Genomic DNA, 19,209 nt, shown 5'->3' on the forward strand with positions numbered 1-19,209 from the left:
CTTTGAAGGAAAAGTCAGGTTCAAGGTGAAGAATTTTAGTTATTTTTAATCTTCTTTGAGGATAAAATGGAAAAGGGAGAGTGGGTCAAAACATCATTCCTCTTCTAATGGTGCACTAGAAATTCAGCCAAGGAGGTGATACCTTTTCTAAGTCAAAATGAACAAAAGGAAACCCAGAACTGTTTGGTAATCTATAGCCAACTGTGACAAAAAAGACAACAACAACAACAACAACAACAACAACAACAACAAACCGCACAGAGCAAGAAAGACTCATTCTATGTATCTAAAACACGCCAACAAGGTCCTAGGATGGGACTGGATGCTCGCCAGAGGCATGTGTGTGAGCACCTGTCAGTACCCCACTCCATGCGACCCTTGCAGGAAAGCAGACTGTGGGAGTCGAAGGCAAGGGACAGAACTTCATTTATTTTATCTAGCTGTAGGGCCAAGAAGCTGGTAGTGTCCCCTTTTTCTCTCCTTCCTGCATGGGACAAGCATTAATTCCCTTCTTCCTTTCTTTGTTTCCTCCTTCTTACTCCCCTTCAGCGTCCCTTCTAATTGCTTCTCTCCACTTTCCTTAGTAGCATCCTAGTTGATGGATTGGGCTAGAGGTGGGGGGAAAACATGAGTATCAAATAATACTCAGTGTCTTCCCAGAATTTCTAAATAAAACTAATGAACGAACACTGGGGCAGGGAAGAACTTTACAAGATGCGTGTCAGTTCTCTATCACTTGTGGCTGCCTGACCAGCCTTTGCCCTGATTTCTGGTCCCAGAAGGTGGGAGGTGAGGCCTCAGAAGTCAGTTGTTGTCCTTGGGTGGCAGATGTGGCAGTCAGCACCAGGGAACCTTCCGGCCGCTATAGGGGTGGCAATCATGTCTGTAGCATATCAGTGCCAGAGTGGAAGGCCTGGGGCTCTTCCCAAGGGAAGCTGGCATTAAGCACCTCAAGTAACTTTTCTTTTCCTTTTTTTCAAAACATTTTACTTTGGCTGAAGTCAAATTAAGGAGTGATCTGAATGGGAAAATAATTCAGGGTAATTTGTGATGCAGAGGAAACAGGGATGAATTTCATCATCTGTGTCTTGATAAGATAGGCATCAAGGGAAAGAACCTACCAAGAACTGTATAATCCTTCTTTTTGGATAAAAAAAAAAATGTTAGAGTGCCACTGAACCAATTCTTTCTAAAACTGCCCTCCCTTTATTCACCTTAAAGAGGTAGGGAAAAAGGCAAAGAGAGGTTGAGAAAAATGTTGAATACTTGAGATGACATCCTCAGGCAGGTAGATGGTTTTACCCTCTTAGATCTTTTAGATGTCTTTTCACTGGTCTTGTCACCCAATCACCTGTCTGGGTACCATACATGTAAAGGCATTCCTCATCCCCCCCACCCCCCCGATCTGAGTTAATAGCCAGTGGTCTGTACAATAATCTTTCCTATTAACATTCTCCACAAGGTCAATGTGGAACACACACAGCAAGGTGCACATGTCAGTGGACACCAGACCAGCAGGACAAAGACTTTGACTTTACCATTAGAGTTAGGGTTAGAATACAAATAATGCTCGAAAGAGACAATATAGACCAATACTCCAAGACCCTGCTTGTCCAATAGAATATTCTGTGATAACAGAAATGTCCTACATCTGTGCTGTCCAATAAGCTAACCACTACCCATATTTGGTCATTTGAGTTTAGATCTAAATGAATTAAAATCAGATAAAATTGAAAAAAGTTATGGAAACATTTCTATGTATAATAGCATCAGAAAGAATTAAATCCTTAGGAATAAACTTTACCAAGAAGGCAGAAGATGTGTACACTGAAAACTAAAAGACATTGCTAAAAGAAATGAAAAGAACACAAATGGGAAGACATTCTGTGTTCACAGACTAGAAGACTTATTGTTAAAATGTCAATACTACCCACAAGGACCTACGGATTCTAAGCAAGCCCTATCAGAATCCAATGTCATTTTTTGCATAAATAGAAGTATCTATTCTAAATTCATATGGAACTTCAAGGGACCCTGAATAGACAAAACAATCTTTTTTTTTTTTTTTTTAAAGATTTTATTTATTTATTTGACAGAGAGAAATCACAAGTAAGCAGAGAGGCAGGCAGAGAGAGAGGAGGAAGCAGGCTCCCTGCTGAGCAGAAAGCCCGATGTGGGGCTCGAACCCAGGACCTGGGATCATGACCTGAGCCGAAGGCAGCGGCTCAACCCACTGAGCCACCCAGGCGCCCCTCTTTTTTTTTTTTTTTTAAAGATTTTATTTATTTATTTGACAGAGAGAAAGAGATCACAAGTAAGCAGAGAGGCAGACAGAGAGAGAGGGGGAAGCAGGCTCCCTGCTGAGCAGAGACCCCGATGCGGGGCTCGATCCCAGGACCGTAGGATCATGACCTGAGCTGAAGGCAGAGGCTTTAACCCACTGAGCCACCCAGGCGCCCCTAGACAAAACAATCTTGAAAAGAAAGAACAAAGTCAGAACAAAGTCGCTTCCTGATTTCAAAACATACTACAAAGCTACAGTAATCAAAACAGTGTGGTACTGACATGAAGAGAGACATGGAGACCAATGGAGTCAAGAGCCCAGAAATAAATCCTTACGTTCACAGTCAAAGGATCCTCAATAAGGGTGCCAAGACCACTCGATGGGGAAAAAGACAGTCTCTTCAACAAATGGTGCTGGGAAAACTGGATATCCACACGCCAAAGAACATAGCTGGACCCTTACCTTACACTGTAGACAGAAATTAACTCTAAATGGATTAGAGACCTAAATGTGGTGCTTAAAACTATAAAATTCCTGCCAAAAAACAGGAAGTTTGATGACACTGGATTTGATAATGAAGGAGTTCTTGGATATGACACCAAAAGCACAGGCAACAAAAGCAGAAATAGACAAATGGAAATGCATCAAACTTAAACACTCCTATGCATCAAAGGATACAATCAAAAGAGTAAGGAAATAAACTACAGAATAAGAGAAATACTTGCAAATCATATATCTGATAAGAGATTAGTATCCAGAATACATAATATCCAGAATATGTACATATGCTACAACTCAAAAATTAAAATTAAGATGAAACAAATTAAAAAACAAGATTAAAAAATGAGCAAAGGACTTGAATAGATTTTCCTCTAAAAGAGATATGGGAATGGTCAACAAACATATAAAAAGATGTTCAACATCACTGATCATTAGAGAAACGCAAATCAAAATCACAATCAGACTGAGCCTCACGCTATTAGGATGGCCACTATAGAACAAACAAAACCCCAGAAAATAACAAGTGTTGGTGAGGATGTGGAAGAAGTGGAACCCCTCTATACTGTTGGTGGGAATATGAGTAATATGGTTCATTTGCTATGGAAAACAGTATGACATGTCAGTTTGCCAAAATACTAGAAATAGAATTACCAGAAAACCCAGCAATCCCACTTCTGGGTATATATCCCAAAAGACTGAAGGCAAGACCTTGAAGAGATAATTTGCTACCCACATATATAGCAGGGCTAATCATAGTGTTATTCAGATTCAAGAGGCAGAAGCAGTTCAAATGTCCACTAGCAGATGAATGGATTAACAAAATCTGGTATATGTGTACGTGTGTGTTCATGTGTATGTGCATGCATGCATACACAAAATGGGATATTATTGGCCTTAAAAAGGACAGAAATCCTGTGACATGCTACAACATGGGCGGACAGACCTTAAGGACATTATACAAAGTGACACGAGCCAGTCACGAAAGGACAAATGGTTCTATTTATATGGCATGTCTAAATGTAGTCAAATTCAAAGAAACAGAAAGTAAAATGGTGGGTTGCCAGGGGTTGGGAGAGGAGGACATGGGGAGTTGTTGTTCAGTGGGGATAGTTTCAGTTTTGTAAGATTTAATTGGTTCTGGGGATAGGCTGCACAACAATGTGAATAGACATAACATTACTTAAATGGATGCTTAAAAATAGTTAAGATGGTAAATTTTGTTACCTTTTTTTTTTTACTATAGTTAAACATTTTTTTAAAAAAGGAAATGGAATTTAAAGTTCTTTTTGGTATTCTCACTAGTGACTTTTTCTTTTTCTTCCCCCACTAGCCACTTCTCAAGTGTTCCATAACCACTGGTGGCTGGTGGTTCAGCTGAACTCCAAGGGGCAGCTCTGGGGTATAAGGGAATTGTGAGTCACTTCCGGAAACAGGTATTTGCCTTAATATTTGGTAAGGAGGTGAAAAGATGACCAATAAATCAAATACAGAAGAGGAAGGCATAAAAAAAAAAAATTAAAATGGGTGAGAAAGCAGAGCTTCTGAATCATGTGATGACAAATCCCTCTCCTTTAATCTGTTAGCCAAGGGTCTGCTCTGATCCTTCCCTCCTGGCATGTTAGGTTGTGTTTTTCCATAACAAGATGCTTTTCCTTTGCTAAGGGCTTCTCCCCCTCCAGGAAGTCCCCAACCTCTGGGGACAAAGCTGTTCTACCTATGGCTTTTTATCCACAGCTAGGCTTTCTGAGGCTAACAGGCTAATGATGAACAACTACCCAGACATCCAAGGTAGTTTCACCTCAAGCTTCATTCGCAAGACCTCCTTGCAGCGCTGGAGGTCTGGAGGTCTGACTCAATCAGGAATTAAACGCGGATTCCTGAAAACCTGGGGCTTGGAAGAAAACTGCCTATAGGAAAAGCCATCAAGCTCTCACAACCCTCAATCTGAACTGCTCTGCGAAGTTAGGATTAAAAAAAAAAATTGTTCGGCCTTTCATTAAACAGGTCACGGTATTCCCACGGGAATGAGATCTTCTGGTCCTTTAGGAGTAAGTACAATGACTGAAGACCACACAACAGTATCTACTTTTTTCAGCAGATACCAAATAACACACAGTGTGAAGAAGAAAGGTGCTTAGAGACACAAAAGTTACCTCACTGCATTTATGGCATGAAATTCATTATCAGTGAAAACTTGCGTTGGCTCAGCCACCTTGCCGGTAATCACAAGTACAAGTTATATTCTTCACTTGCAAAATCCGAGTCTCTGACACAGCCCAACTGCCTTTCAAGAATTTGTTACCGAGCAAATCACTAGTGTTTTCAAAATACTTGCTTACTATATTGTAAGATTTGGGCCTTGACAGAGAGAAGCTAGACAGACAAAAATGCTTTGTTTTGCTTTTTTTGGTGAACCACATTCAGAGTTCAGCAAGCTTCTGGATACGGTGTAAGAAAAGGCAGAGGCAGCCGTCCAGGCTCACATGCCCTTCCAGGGCTTTCTGACCGGCAAACATGAAAAAGTTTGCTGGCGTGACCTTTATTCGTACACAGGCCCCCAGGCACGCACACACTTGAACAGAGAATAGTTTTCGTTCTCAAATTCACATTTCTAGGGGGAGCCCAACTCACATTTCTAGAGGGAGCATGGGGACGCCACCACCCAGGTGCGGGCACCTCCCGCTCTGACACCCACAGGCCACCTGGGGCTGGTGTCCATTCTGCACAGAAACAGCACAGACTCGCCAGGCTGCTCCCACCGGCTACTCACCGCGGTGCCGGGAACCGTCCTCCTTCTCGCGGAGCCCTCCGGTGGCGTTACCGAGAATTTGGGTCGCTCTGTCAGATTTCTAGAGTGTGCAGCTCTGTAGGGCATGATGTTGATGGGGCTGCGAGATGCTGAACGAGGACAAATGGGGATAACTAGGGTGTAGGTGATTGTTTTACACACAAGAGCGCCAGAGGAGCAGTTGAAGGAAAGCCAAAAGCGGGTTCAGGAAAAGGAGCAAAGCAGAGACAGAGAGAAAAGCAGGGAGAAGAAGTTATTACCTAAAGGTGTCCAGAACCATCACAGCCGACTCTCCTCTCACAGTCCTATCGGTTTACAGTGTGTCCAAAAAGAAGCCATGTCCAAGTGAAAAATCTAGACTATGTAAGTTATTGGGCTATTGTAATAGTGATTAAAGATTCAGATGTAGTCTAATAATTAAGGAAAGCAATGGGCTTATATTCCTATGAACTGATGGTTCTGGTAAAACACGACATTAGTGACAGATCATTTTATATGAGGACTGTTTATAAACAGATTTTTCCTAATTAGCTTTAAGATGGAACGAAAGGTAGAGACAGGAAGTAAGCAAGCAGGCAAGCAAGGTGGACTCCAGCCATTTCAGGAGTAAAGTTCAACAGCCAGTGGAAAACGCAACAGAATTTTACAATGTTAAACAACCAAGTCGTACTAGGTGTTCAGGCTTGTTACAAGGATAACTGATAATTTCCAGAAACAAATTCTGTAAATGTTTTGTCTCTTTAAAGCCAGATCAGATGCGTGACTTCTGGGTTTTCCCAAAAGCCAAAGCATTTGACAGTTTATAACAAGCAGTAGAAGGTATGGGGATACGGAATGTAATCATTTCAAATGGTGAACAAAACATATACATGTTAGAACGGCCAAAAATAAAGTTGATTTGTGGATAGCTTTTACTGTTTTACTCAGGTTTGTTTTTGTTTTTTTGTTTTTTTAAATCACAGTTTCTGAATATTTACCTTCACAGAAACACAATCATTAATCAAGTCATTCTGGGCAAAAAAAAAAAAACAGTTTAAGGAAGTTCATATAACATGACATAAGTATCAAAAGTGTGGATTCTAAGGTTCCAAGGTTCATTTTTCAGATCTCACCCAGAAATCTTTTTCTCCAGCAAAAGATAAGACAATTAAACATGACTCCTTGCAGAGAATACTATGTGCTTGGATAATGTTATAAAATGACTTTACCCAGCTATAGCGATTGTAGCAAACTTTTAAAAAGACCATTATTTCGGGGCACCTGGGTGGCTCAGTGGGTTAAGCCTCTGCCTTCGGCTCAGGTCATGATCCCAGGGTCCTGGGATCGAGCCCCGCATCGGGCTCTCTGCTCAGCAGGGAGCCTGCTTCCCTTCCTCTCTCTCTCTGCCTTCCTCTCTCTCTCTGCCTGCCTCTCGGCCTACTTGTGATCTCTTTCTCTGTCAAATAAATAAATAAAATCTTAAAAAAAAAAAAAAAAGACCATTATTTCAGCTAAGTATAATGGCATTTATTAGTAAATTAAAAACTCGAAAGTTCACAAGGCAAATTAGGAATTTTGAAATTATAGAGTTAAAAATGTTATTTTGGTTTCATTTACAGACAGAAAGTTGATCCGATTGCTTATTTATTCACGTGCTCTCTTATTAAACAATTTGTATTATTTTCTGGTTATCGCTAAATGGTCAAGGCAGGGAATGGACTAGAAATTACATTCTCTTTTCCAATCCTCTCAAAACAGAACTCTGTTGCTTCAAGATAAACTAAAACACTTGGCATTCCCTCTCAGCCCTCCTTAAAAGAATATGTGTATCTTAACTTGGGAGTTGACCTAAAACTTTGCTTTAGACCTTAATGGTGAAGGAAGTTTCCTTTCATTGTGAAAAAGGAGAAAGAACCTTGTCTCAATTGGCTTCTTGTGATCACAGGGGAAACTACTTGAAAATAACCCTTTTCAAGCACCACAACAAAGCATTTGCATTTCCCAGACTCAGAAGAGTTCAATGATGCAAAATTCTTGCAAGCCAGTCAAATGCATTTGAAGAAAAATATCCTGGCACAAGGCACTTCCAGGGGATTAATGACCAGGAGAGGCACAGACTGCCCAGGGCACAACTAGAGGCCATTCACCTTGCTCCAGAATTAAGAGACCTTAGACCACAGCCCTGCTCTGAGGCCAGGATCTAACAGAAAAAAGGAAACACAGAAATAGGAGTTCATTTTCCTCCAGCAGAAGATAATTTCGGGGGTATCTAGGGAGCACTTCCTGAGATGATCATCTATGGCTGTAAGCCAATCTCATCACGCCTTTGGTTCATTCTTTATTGTAGCACTGAGGTCATATTAAGCAAAGGAAGAAAAATATCCTTCAATCCATCTAGTGAAGTTTGTACAAGAATCCTCAAATTTAATTGTTTAAGGAATATCGTCTGGCCAAAACAAACACTGTAAATTCTTTCTAAAGACATTCTGTTTCATGGAATTGGTTGTTCAGAACTGCAACTAGTAAAAAACCTGAAACCTTTCAATCATTTATTGGAATTATCTTGCCCTTCCGAAGAAGAGAGTAAGAGCAATAATATACAGTATTTTGATTTTCCCTGAGTGCTCTTGGTATCCCAAAGTAGTTTTATTAAACATGAACATTCTTCTAGGGAGTGTCCAGTAGACAATCTTCTATCTCTATTTCCTTCTACTCTTGGTAGCAAGGGTGCATTAATTTAACTTACTCAAAATCTTCTAAATGAACTATATGAAAAGGTGCAGAGAAAAGAAAATGCAGTTCAAGTAGGCAGAGTATAGCACAGAGAATAGAAAACTTATAAAATAAAATAATAATAAAAATAAAATTAAAAATAATTTATTGAGTGTCTACTATGTGCGGGTACTACTCTAAATATTTTACATGTATCAACTCATTTAACCCTGAGCTCTAACAATCACATGTATTTTAAATGTATTTTAAAAAATGGGCACGGAGAAGTCAACCCAAAGCAGTGGCCACAAATGAGAGGTAGGGGACCTGAAAATTTCAAATGCTCTTACTGCTTCTTCTGGGAGTTCGCCATCACCAAACACCCTATGGGTAAGGATGGCTGTTGTGATCTGCTCTTGTAACCCTGTATTTGGACATAGGTCATCCTTTTGACAGTGGCAACCAGATTTAAGATGAACTCAGGAGACAACAGTAAAATGGAAAGACAAGGAAGAATAATTGTGGAGAGCAGATGGAAAAAGGAAAAGTGATGAATACAGTGTTTTTGACAAGATAAACGTAATTAACATATATAATTTCAAATGGAAAATAAAGAAAAACAACAGTTCTGGTTGGTTAAATATAAGGTGTATCAAGGCAATAATAAAGTAACAATCACCTAAGGATTGCATTAATAAGAGTGGCAACTCAATAAAGGCTTATGCATTGCTTCACAGTAACATAAATTACAGAAATGTATCCATTTGTGAGAAGGAGAATGGAAAAGTTGCAAAGCAAAGAACAGGCAGCCAGCAGGCAAAAAGCACCCCGATAGAGTAGAACAGTGAAGAGGGAATGTGGGAAGATGGGCTGGCAGAGTGGGTGGAGAATGAGCCAATGATGTCGTAAAGGACTGGAGGAGGACGAAAAGAATTGACACAAGTTAGTGGTGACAGAAACAGCAAAGACAGACACTTTCTCAGCTGTGAGGCAGTCAGTCAGCATGAAACCACATATGGGGTGGAGATTCCAAAGCATCAGAGCCCTCAACTATTTAAAGCCTATGAAACAGGACTGAAAGCAATGTTACAGTTTCTTCAATTAGCTGGACATATGGAAAAACTTCATGACTTGTGTAAGAGTATGACATTCTCAGAAAATAAACTATCTTAAAATTAGCTGTATTTTCTCCTCCAGAAAAATCTCAGATGTGATGTGACAGCTGACAGGAGAGTTCCTTCAAAGAAAACATAGAACACTGTGGTCCAGCTAATTGAATGCACAACCGTACACAGAGCATCACTCCAGGCACTGAGGATGGAGGCGGGGGAGCACGTATAAGATCCAATGCACCAATTCGAATTCTAAGGGGCTCTTCTATAAGTCACTTATTGTCACTGCCCTTGGTTTCCACAAGCAGGTGGTGGGAATGTCTGCACTTGCTTCTTTGACTGCCTCCTGGGGGTACTGTGAGAATTAGGGTTGTTATTAGCTCACTGGGCACCAGAGAAGTAAAGAAAAAATCATAAAACCACCAAGAATTCTTCGCAAAGAGGGCTAATGAACATGAAGAGACTTGCAGAGGCAAAGCATTTTGAAAGGGAACTTTATGAAGAGGCTGTGTAATTTCCCAAGTGCCGAAGACAAGGGCTGCTTGGCTGCTTACAGAGATACACCAATTGTGCCCAGAGATATTAGGGAAAAACCAAATCACCATGAAAGAGCCGTTGCGAAAAGCTGCGTATGTATCTTTCTTTCCAGCTAGATATAGGCTCTACACTAACTTCTCATTAAACTAATTGGCTCATTCAGGCATGCTTTGCATTTCAAAAACGCAGAGGAGTTATAACTAATTATAATAACCAGTACTTGGCACATTCTCCATATTTTCAAAGTATGTAACAAAGAAGAAGACTGTAATTAGCCTTCTCCACAGCTCCCAGAGATTTGAAAGGGTACTAATTCCTAGATTACCTACAAAAGCCTGGCCCAGGCAGAAGTAGCTAGCCCACAGCCACATTGTGAAACTCTTGCTTAAATCAACCTGGGCTTTGATTTTAGTCTCCAGCTCATCTACTAGTATTAAATATTAAATTGTGTCTACCTCCGATGGTTTGCTCAGATGCAGGGGCAGAGAGAAAGGCGGGGACAGGGTAGGTTTTTCTGGTGACATTACAAACACGCAGAAGCATCCAAAGCCATTGGATCCCAAGGAAGGGCATCCTTTGTCTGCCTGGCATCTGGTGTCCAGATAAGATGCGAAGGGGAAACGGTACCAGGAGCATGAAACCAACACCAACAGACATTTCCAGAGCTGCTGCACCCAGGCAGAGAGAAGGCGAACACACTGAGGAAAACCAAGACGTGATCGGATGGACCGGGGTGGCTCAGGTGTGCTTTAAAAGGAAGACTTTACCTCACCAAGAAAGTGGTACCTTGACAGTTTTACCTGTATCTCCAGACAAGGCCGCTGTGCTTTTGCTTCTGGCCAGGAACGAATGTGTGGGCGTCAGCAGTCTGTTAACAACGCTGCTCTCCCAGGGGCTGAGCTGCAGGCGGCGAGCTAGACGTCACCACATAAGCAAGATGTTAGACGAATTCTTTCCGGGGGGCAGGAGGGGGCAAGAGCATCATACTTATTGCTTCTATATGCCAGGCCTTCAAGAGACAAGGCTCTCCAGGGAGGACAGCTGGCGTAGGGTCTGGGAGACGTGAACTCTGCCCAAAGGAGGAGCTATTCCAAAATGTTGCTTTTCTTCAAGATGTTAAGTTTGTGACGGGCTCTATGTTAGTTTCATGGATGCAGACTTTGCTAACCATCCCCTTTAGGAGCGAAGAGGTAACAAAACCGAAATATCATGTCACCGTCTGGTTAGGCATGCAGTCATACCTATCTATGACCTCACCGGGATGGGCAGAGGACTAAGTGGCACACACCTCAGCCAAAGGGCTTCCTAAGTATCCTGAATCATCAGCTCCAACACAGGCTTTGGCAGCTTAATGCAAGACTGCACTTCTATACAAATATAGATGGAAAGGGTCTCTGTCACATTTTGCTAGATGTCCATGAACTGCTACTTTGTCAACTGGGGGGAAATTAGATCTAATAAAAGGATAGAGGGCTCAGGCAAAGTTCTGTCTGGGATTTCCTTTCCATTCAGCAAGCCAGGTCCCTGTTTGACAACAACATAAACATTTTGGTGGAGGACAAGGGTAAAACTGAAGCAAGATGAAATTAAATAGAAAAACCAAAATCCAATATAAACCTAATGTGAGAAATTACTAGTGGGTGTGCGAACATTCCAGAAAATAAATTTAGAACAATGCAGTGAATATAGTCTCAAACTATACTGGGGCTTGGGTGGCAAGACCACTGTTGGGAGATGCATGCTAATTATAAATTAATGACTTTGCTAATATTGTTAGCTTCCAGTGATGGCCCATGAAAATATAGAAGCTACTTTCTGAAAATATCAGGGAAGAAGCTTGCAAAATCCTACAAGTACCACTAAAGTAAGGTAACCATACATCTTTATTTAGGGCACACTCCCTAGTCACTGATAAAAGTCTTTAAAACTGTCTAAACCTGACAAGGCCAGTTCTGATCTATACCATAAACAGTAGGTGCAAATCCTCTTGTCTCTAGAGCAACTGTTCTTTCAATAATCTTTTGTATGTTGTATTTTAAAGGAATGACATTTAAATTCTAAAAAAAACTAGTTTTAGTTAACAGAAGTTACCTGATGTGAAATGTTGGTATAAGAAATATCTGCTCCCATGTGAAAGGAACTACCAATCTTCAGTAAGTACCTTAATTACCTGACTTTATTTTTTAAAAAGTGGTTATTTTGATCAAGGCTGCGGTGAATTTAAGAATTAGTGAATTATTTATTAGATTTTCTGTTATTAGGAGAGTCTTCACAGTTAAATTAAATCTTACCTGACAGACATAAATAAAAGGATTATATCAATACATACATGTCATATATATACAATTATATATGTAACGGAGTAACAGTTACATGGTAGAACGACAATGGAACAAGGGCTGCTGTAATATGGCCGTGTGTGTATGTGAGCACCAACAATGGCACTGACTGTTAACTAAAAGTACTATACAGTCACACAAGAAAGCCAACAGGGAAGAGTGAGGAGGATGAAATGAAAATATTCAACAGAATTATATTTTTTCAAGTAGATGAGAAGGGGAAGAAGAGAGGAATGCTTCCTTTCCTTATAAACTCTGCAGGATGACTGGTTCACAACTGCAGAGATGGTTTACTATTGGGAAGACATGTCTTTTCTTGCCCCCTGGATTAACAAGTTCATTAACTTTATTTCTGTGAGTCTTTAAAGCATCAACCAAAGAATCTGCCTCAAATGAAGATTCAAAACCCTTTTTGACTTGTGTTTAAAGCAAATCCAAAGAGATTTGTTTCATAGATCTGACAGCCTGAATGGAAGATTTTGCCAGAAGGAACATGTTTCCGCTTCTGCGTTCATTACTATGCCCTGAACGAGAGAGAGAGAGAGAGAGATCTCTTTCGTAAGATAACTTTTTAGTAAAGGTTAGGACAGGAGAGTTAGTTTATGCCCTCCCATCCACCACCTGAGAGGTGCCTGATTTTAAGATGACAAGCTTCTGAAGAAAGGGATATTAATTTTCATGAAATAAATTTGAGTACTGATCCTACTTAAGCACAATAAGATATTGACAACTCCTATAACAGACCATCTGGGCCAGGGGAGGCACACAAACACAGATATTTGTATTCTGGGGTTCTTCCAAATGCAGGAAGTCACTGTTCAGTTTCAGATGGGCGCTGTGCAAAGATCAGGCGAGCGTCGCCAGATCCTGATAGTTCGAGAAAAGCAGGAGACCCAAATGTTATAGGAGATAACTCCATTTTTAGTATGACGGCAGTGAATTCAAATCAAAACAAGAACAAAAAACCCTGCTCAGGTCCAACAGAACCTGCCTCTGGACAGAATGCAGCTCTACCACCAGGTCCTGTGATCTAGATTCTAGGGGAAAATGTATGGAGTAATTTTAGTAATTTCATTTCTTGCTTTTTTGGAAACTCCTTATCTTTCCTTGAGAAAAATCTGGTTAAATAGGTAGCTTAAGAATATTAAGAAATAGGGCACCTGGGTGGCTCAGTGGGTTAAAGCCTCTGCTTTCGGCTCGGGTCGTGATCCCAGGGTCCTGGGATCGAGCCCTGCATCGGGCTCTCTGATTAGCAGGGAGCCTGCTTTCCTTCCTCTCTCTGCCTGCCTCTCTGTCTACTTGTATTCTCTGTCAAATAAATTAAAAAAAAAAAAAATTAAAAACAAAACAAAACAAAAAGAATATTAAGAAACACATATTTTTAACACAAAAATTTCCAGTGGCAAAATTCTCTCTATTGCAGCACTTATAAAAATCTTTGCTAATCAGAGGTTTCCTTTAATTCAGGTCATTTTCTCAGTCTATGTAACACTATATTCAAGTGTGACAACCCAAATATTTAAAAACAAGTAGGGCACAGGCATAGATAGAGCTAATGGATGCCATGCATTAGGTCTGGAGGACTTAGGGAAGCAGAGCTTGGGGAAGTGGATATTTACCAAATAGTATGGGAATATTTCAGTATTTTTATAACCAGGAGAGCATTCCGGCTGAATGTCAACCTTGATAGCATCAGAGCCTCAATTTAGCATCAGCTTGAAGGCCTGTGCTGTAGGGCTGAGAAAGCTCAGACAATCTAGTAAATGGTGTACACCCTTTTAGATGAGTCTGTAAAAGCCTCTAATTTAATAATTTGATAAGAATGCTTCCTAATTTAATAAAGCATAACCAACTTTTAAAAATAGCAGAAAAAAATAAAGAGAGCAGAAAATAAAATCAACTAAATTACTTAAATTTATCAATTAGAGAAGTTCAAATTCAGAAGAATTTCTGTTTTCATTAAAAGGCCTAGACCCCTCACTGTCCCACTGAAGGTTTTGGTTAACTTAAAAAGAAAAAAAAAAAAAAAAAAAAAAAAGCTTCCTGGGCCATGTGGGAACCCCTGGATGAACTAAATCTTCCTTCCTGGCCAAACTTGACCTTGCCTATTGGACCCAGAGCTGGTGGTTCACGGTTCTTTCGACGAGGGGGCAGAGAAGCAGAACTCCCAAATTTAGTGCTCTCCCTCCGATCCTATTAGTCCAGCTTAGGATTCTACTGATAGACCCCATGATTCAAGGGGCAGTTTCCTGGACCTGGCTATTGAACGTCCCGTGATCCTTAAGCTCACTCAAAGGAAGAACGCATACAGTCGGGGTTGATGTAAGGAAGGACCGCCATGAAGGCAAGAACTGAAGATTCGGTGTAGCAATGACATGGGTTAGGAGCTGGTGATCTCTGTGCTAGACCCTTTTCTCCAACAGTTAGTCTGTAGGATATTAAATCAGGTCTTTCCCCTCTGCCCATCATCTCTGGAACTCTGTTACCCCAACTGGAGCAGATGAGCCATCCAATAAAACTCTCCCTGTTCTAACATCCTATTAAGAATATCCAATCAGGGGCGCCTGGGTGGCTCAGCGGGTTAAGCCGCTGCCTTCGGCTCAGGTCATGATCTCGGAGCCCTGGGATCGAGTCCCGCATCGGGCTCTCTGCTCGGCAGGGAGCCTGCTTCCTCCTGTCTCTCTGCCTGCCTCTCTGCCTGCTTGTGATCTCTCTCTGTCAAATAAATAAATAAAATCTTTAAAAAAAGAAAAAAAGAATATCCAATCAGACACGATCAGGCAGAATCTATTAAACAATCCTGTTGCTAGTTGACAAATCACTGTCGTCCCATAGAAGGGTGGTAGGATATTGTTCGGTTTATTGCCCAGCTACCCCAATTGCAGCTGTGGAACTGCAGGAGGCAGTAGGTAAGGTTTGACTTCAAAGTGCTGTAAAATCCCAATTGTAGTTTGTCTTAGATAGAGGTTCACAAAAGTATGAAATTGAAGTGCTGAGTAAGTGATCAAATCCAAAGAAAAGATGAGTGGACAACAGTAAGAACAGCACTCGTACGTTATATTTTATACTAAGGGGGTGGGTTTGAAAATAAAGGCTATTTATGAAAAGATGTTAATTCATAATACTTTTCTCTAACATATAGAAGGCCCCTAAGTCTAGTATCCATGATTTAGGCAAATTACTTAAAAAAAAAAAAAGAAAAGGAATGGTTTAGGTTAAAAGGCAAGAATAGGAAATTGTTCAACATGTAGTGCTTTAAGAGATTAGTTATTAGTTATAAAAAATCAACACATATAATATTATACATTACAATGACACAACTTTTATACAATACAAAATACATCAATACACATACACGCCTACAGAACATGCACACATTGAATTCTTTTTAAAGACTATAAACACTGAACGTTTCCCAGTTTCTTATAAAGCATTGAAAATATCACAATTTGTTACTTTTAGAGAGCATGTGTTTTTATATTGCACAATAATTCTTTGGCTTTCTAATTTAAAATGAATTTAAGTTCTGCAAAGCCACAGCTTATCTTAAAAACTTGATTTTTGCTTCTATGAGATATAAATATGTAAAATAAAACTTAAATTTTACCAATAACTCAACATTCATGTACTGTAAATCCATGGGATGAATAAAACTCAAAATTCAAATAAAACATTAACTGGAGGACTATGATTATTAAAAGTTGTAGGAAGTTTCAATGATGATATTCTTGAAGTTAGGCCAAATCCCTTAAGAGCAAAATGAATGGACACCAAAAATCAATCACACGCACACACAAGAAATGCAGTAAGCAAGGTTTGGTTAAATGAGAAATCAAATAGCAAAATGAAATCTACCAACATGAATCATTTAAGATTTTTTAGAAAGTCAAAGCTTGGAATTCCCAAAGTACAGATGAAAAGTCAAAGACAACATGATTGAAGTGAAATAAATGTTCGTAACAAAGGTTATTGGCATGTTGGTGGATAAGTGGGTGATTTCTGGAGCTGTAAACTCATTTACTAAAAAGTTGAGAAGCACCGCTTTCATCACTGCTAAATGCAACCATTCAGCCAAGTTCTAAAATGAGCAAGTTCTTGTCGCAAGGGAAATGCTGTTCAGCCGTTTATTGCTTTTTTACTCTGAAGTTTTGTTCTTCCTATTTAAGAAACGTAGGGAAAGCAACTTCAGATGCTTATTGTTAGCTGTAAACATCCAGAAAAAAAAAAGCATTAAGTAAATAACAGAACACTTTTTTTTTTTTTTCCTTTTGACTGTACCTCTATCTGGAGAATTTAGTAAAGTTGCAGATGAAGAGGAGAGCCGCTTGCTAATGACAGGATCAACATGTTTCGAAAGATTCATGGTGGAAACTGACCGCCTGTCTGGATCTAAAACAAATGGAGATAATGCTAATTGACAGCCGGCATGCAGGATTGCAATTTCCTACTTTACTGACGGGAGGAGAAACTAGGATTGGATGCTTTCAGCTCTATTACTAGATCTTACATAATAGCACAGTTTTCTAAGTGGACATCTTAAAGGTAACTTAAAGGTTAGAAATACAATTCATTTTTCTCATAGGATAAAATAAATATGTAGCACACCAGTTTGTCAGCCAGGGAAATGCAAGCATACGGTTATAATACAACATACAGACGAGGACCACAGGCAGGCCAGTGGAGGGCAGCTAAGATAATGGGGCAGACCATACAGCAAGGAAGGGATTGTGAAAGTGGATGCCCTTAGAATCTCCCCAGCCAGGAACAAGGGGGCAGTAATGGGGCTGGTGAAATAGAATGCAAACACTAGGAAAAAAGAAAAAAAAAAAAAAAAAGAACTCCAGGTTCTATGCTTTGCTGATGCTTTTTCTTACACAGTTACTTTACCCAGGGCACTAAAGTTCATTACAGAAAAACAAATTAAAAAGAAAGAAGAAGAAAGACTCTAGGTGTGGAACTGAAGGCCACTGCAGAATTTCTTTTTAAAAAGTCTGCAAGTAATCACACCTCTGGGCCCGTCGCACGCAGTTTCGGGTGTTTACAAATGTAGAACCGGCCCACAAACCTGCCCAACGAAATGGACGGTAATATTAAGAAAATCAGAATTCTTTAAGTTTATTAACAATACTGTTGATCCTGTAGGTGAGTAATTTCCGAGTAATTCTTAAAAATTCAGAGAGAAGATACAAGGCAAAAATCAGCTCTGTTAGTCTGCTGTCTGTACGGTGGAACCCAGCTGTCGCCAGGCTCATTAGGAGAGATCATGTTCTGTGAATAAAACTTCATCGAATAAAGCCAAAAAGTCTCATTGTATTTATTTATGAGGGCAAGTAGATGTTCTGACCTATGACCAAAGTGAAAAGGGTTTTGCCATATTTTGTTTTCTATTGCTAGCTTCTTCTAAAACTAAACACAAAAAATACTCCTTGTGGTAGATGCCTTTAAAACCCAGTTCCCATTGGTCTAAGAAACAGTGGTAGTCAAAAATTTTTCAGTAAACGTCCCTCCACAGAATAACCATTTGTGACCACTATTGACAGCGTATGGGGGATAAACTAGTCTTCTAGCAACATCAGACATTCCAATCTCTACTGGGATGCATTTGTACGGTTGAAGCCACTCGAATTATAAAACAAACAAACCCAGACAAAGCCTGTGACGTCAATTAACCCTTAACTGATAGGCTCTTGGGGCAATCCTGAAGATTTAGGATAAAATATCAAAAGGAACATTTTAATGATGAAGTGTAAAGTCCAGGGACACAAGGAAGGATAACAAAAGCCATTTCTGGGTGACTGACAGCGACACATTTCCTGATACTATGTTTACATGTTCAGCTGTAGTTGGGGGACATTGTGTTTCCATGCAGGCCTGCTCTGCCTGGTGAAAATGATGGAGGTATGCCATGTATTTCTTTGATAACTTAATATAATAAGACTGTTTTTAATCATTTCTTTTGCTCACTGAACAAAATACAAATTCACGAAAAGGAAGAATGAGTTTAAAAAAATTTACAAAGCAGTGCTAGTGGATGTGTGGACAGTAAGGCAACACACTGATTTAACCTGGATTAAATTTAATTTCTAAGATCTATTTTTTGGTCAGCAAACACTGACTGAGTGCCCAACCTGAGTGAGGCATTGTCATAAAGGAGTAAGACCAGGTCACTGCTCTTCAGATCACAGCAGATCATTGCGACCTTGGAGAAGGCAAATTCCAGTTACTTCCAACCTTCTCTGTTCTGGTATAGCAGCAATTTATCCTAATTCACAGCCCATATAAAAATGGATATTACCCAAGAGCTAACAAATACAGCACTAGCTTCTCTTGTTCTGAGTGGCAGAATTAAAGGCCATATACTAAACTCTGAGTGTGGAAGCAAGAAAAAGTAAGGTTATAAAGATATACACCATGGTAGTTTTTCCTGCATGGAATATATATGCAAAACTGCCCCTAGAATAAAACAGCACACATAAATGAGCCTTATGATTACAGATTTGACACCTGCTCCACCAACTACCACTGGGTCCCCAAGAGCCAAGGGAAAAACAAAAAAGTGCTTTTGAATATGGTTCAACATCAGAGGAAAGTAAGCGGTGATAAATTGGTTTTAGAATTTTTAAAATAAAGGGATTCTATTGGATGCACTGAATGTCAGGAATGTAAGAATAGAGCAAACAAAAATCCACGGTATTTAGATTAAAACTAAGAGCAGAGAACAGCAGTACTGACAGGGGTGGGGCTGGGATGGGGTTGGGGAGTACAAACTGGATGTACTTTGATCCCAGGTAATTTATTAACTATAAAACACTTTTTAAAGGTTTTCTCCAAAATGATCACTTAGAGAGAAAGTAAACACATCACATGTCATTACATTATTTCAACACCTTCAAGTCACCGGAGTTCTATCATCGCACTTCAGAAACACTGTGCCATATCCCAGATCTAGGTCTATGT

The 19,209-nt window shown here is 39.9% G+C and overlaps 1 protein-coding gene across 7 annotated transcripts in view; it reads right to left on the reverse strand.

The window, feature by feature from the left end:
* MAP7 (microtubule associated protein 7) overlaps positions 1–19,209 on the reverse strand; it is a 171,618-nt gene that overhangs the window by 20,967 nt on the left and 131,442 nt on the right. For 3 of the 7 annotated variants that reach the window (XM_047734724.1, XM_047734728.1, XM_047734725.1), the window contains 3 exons: positions 16,531–16,641; positions 10,714–10,827; positions 5,556–5,707 (listed from right to left, as the gene is read on the reverse strand). In XM_047734724.1, coding sequence (XP_047590680.1) covers positions 5,556–5,707; positions 10,714–10,827; positions 16,531–16,641 — 377 coding nt within the window. The remainder of the gene's footprint in view (positions 1–5,555; positions 5,708–10,713; positions 10,828–16,530; positions 16,642–19,209) is intronic. The other 4 variants (XM_047734729.1, XM_047734727.1, XM_047734730.1 and 1 more) reach the window with 3 other exon arrangements.

The sequence above is a fragment of the Lutra lutra genome, chromosome 6 (assembly GCF_902655055.1).
Source record: "Lutra lutra chromosome 6, mLutLut1.2, whole genome shotgun sequence".
Lineage (NCBI taxonomy): Eukaryota > Metazoa > Chordata > Mammalia > Carnivora > Mustelidae > Lutra > Lutra lutra.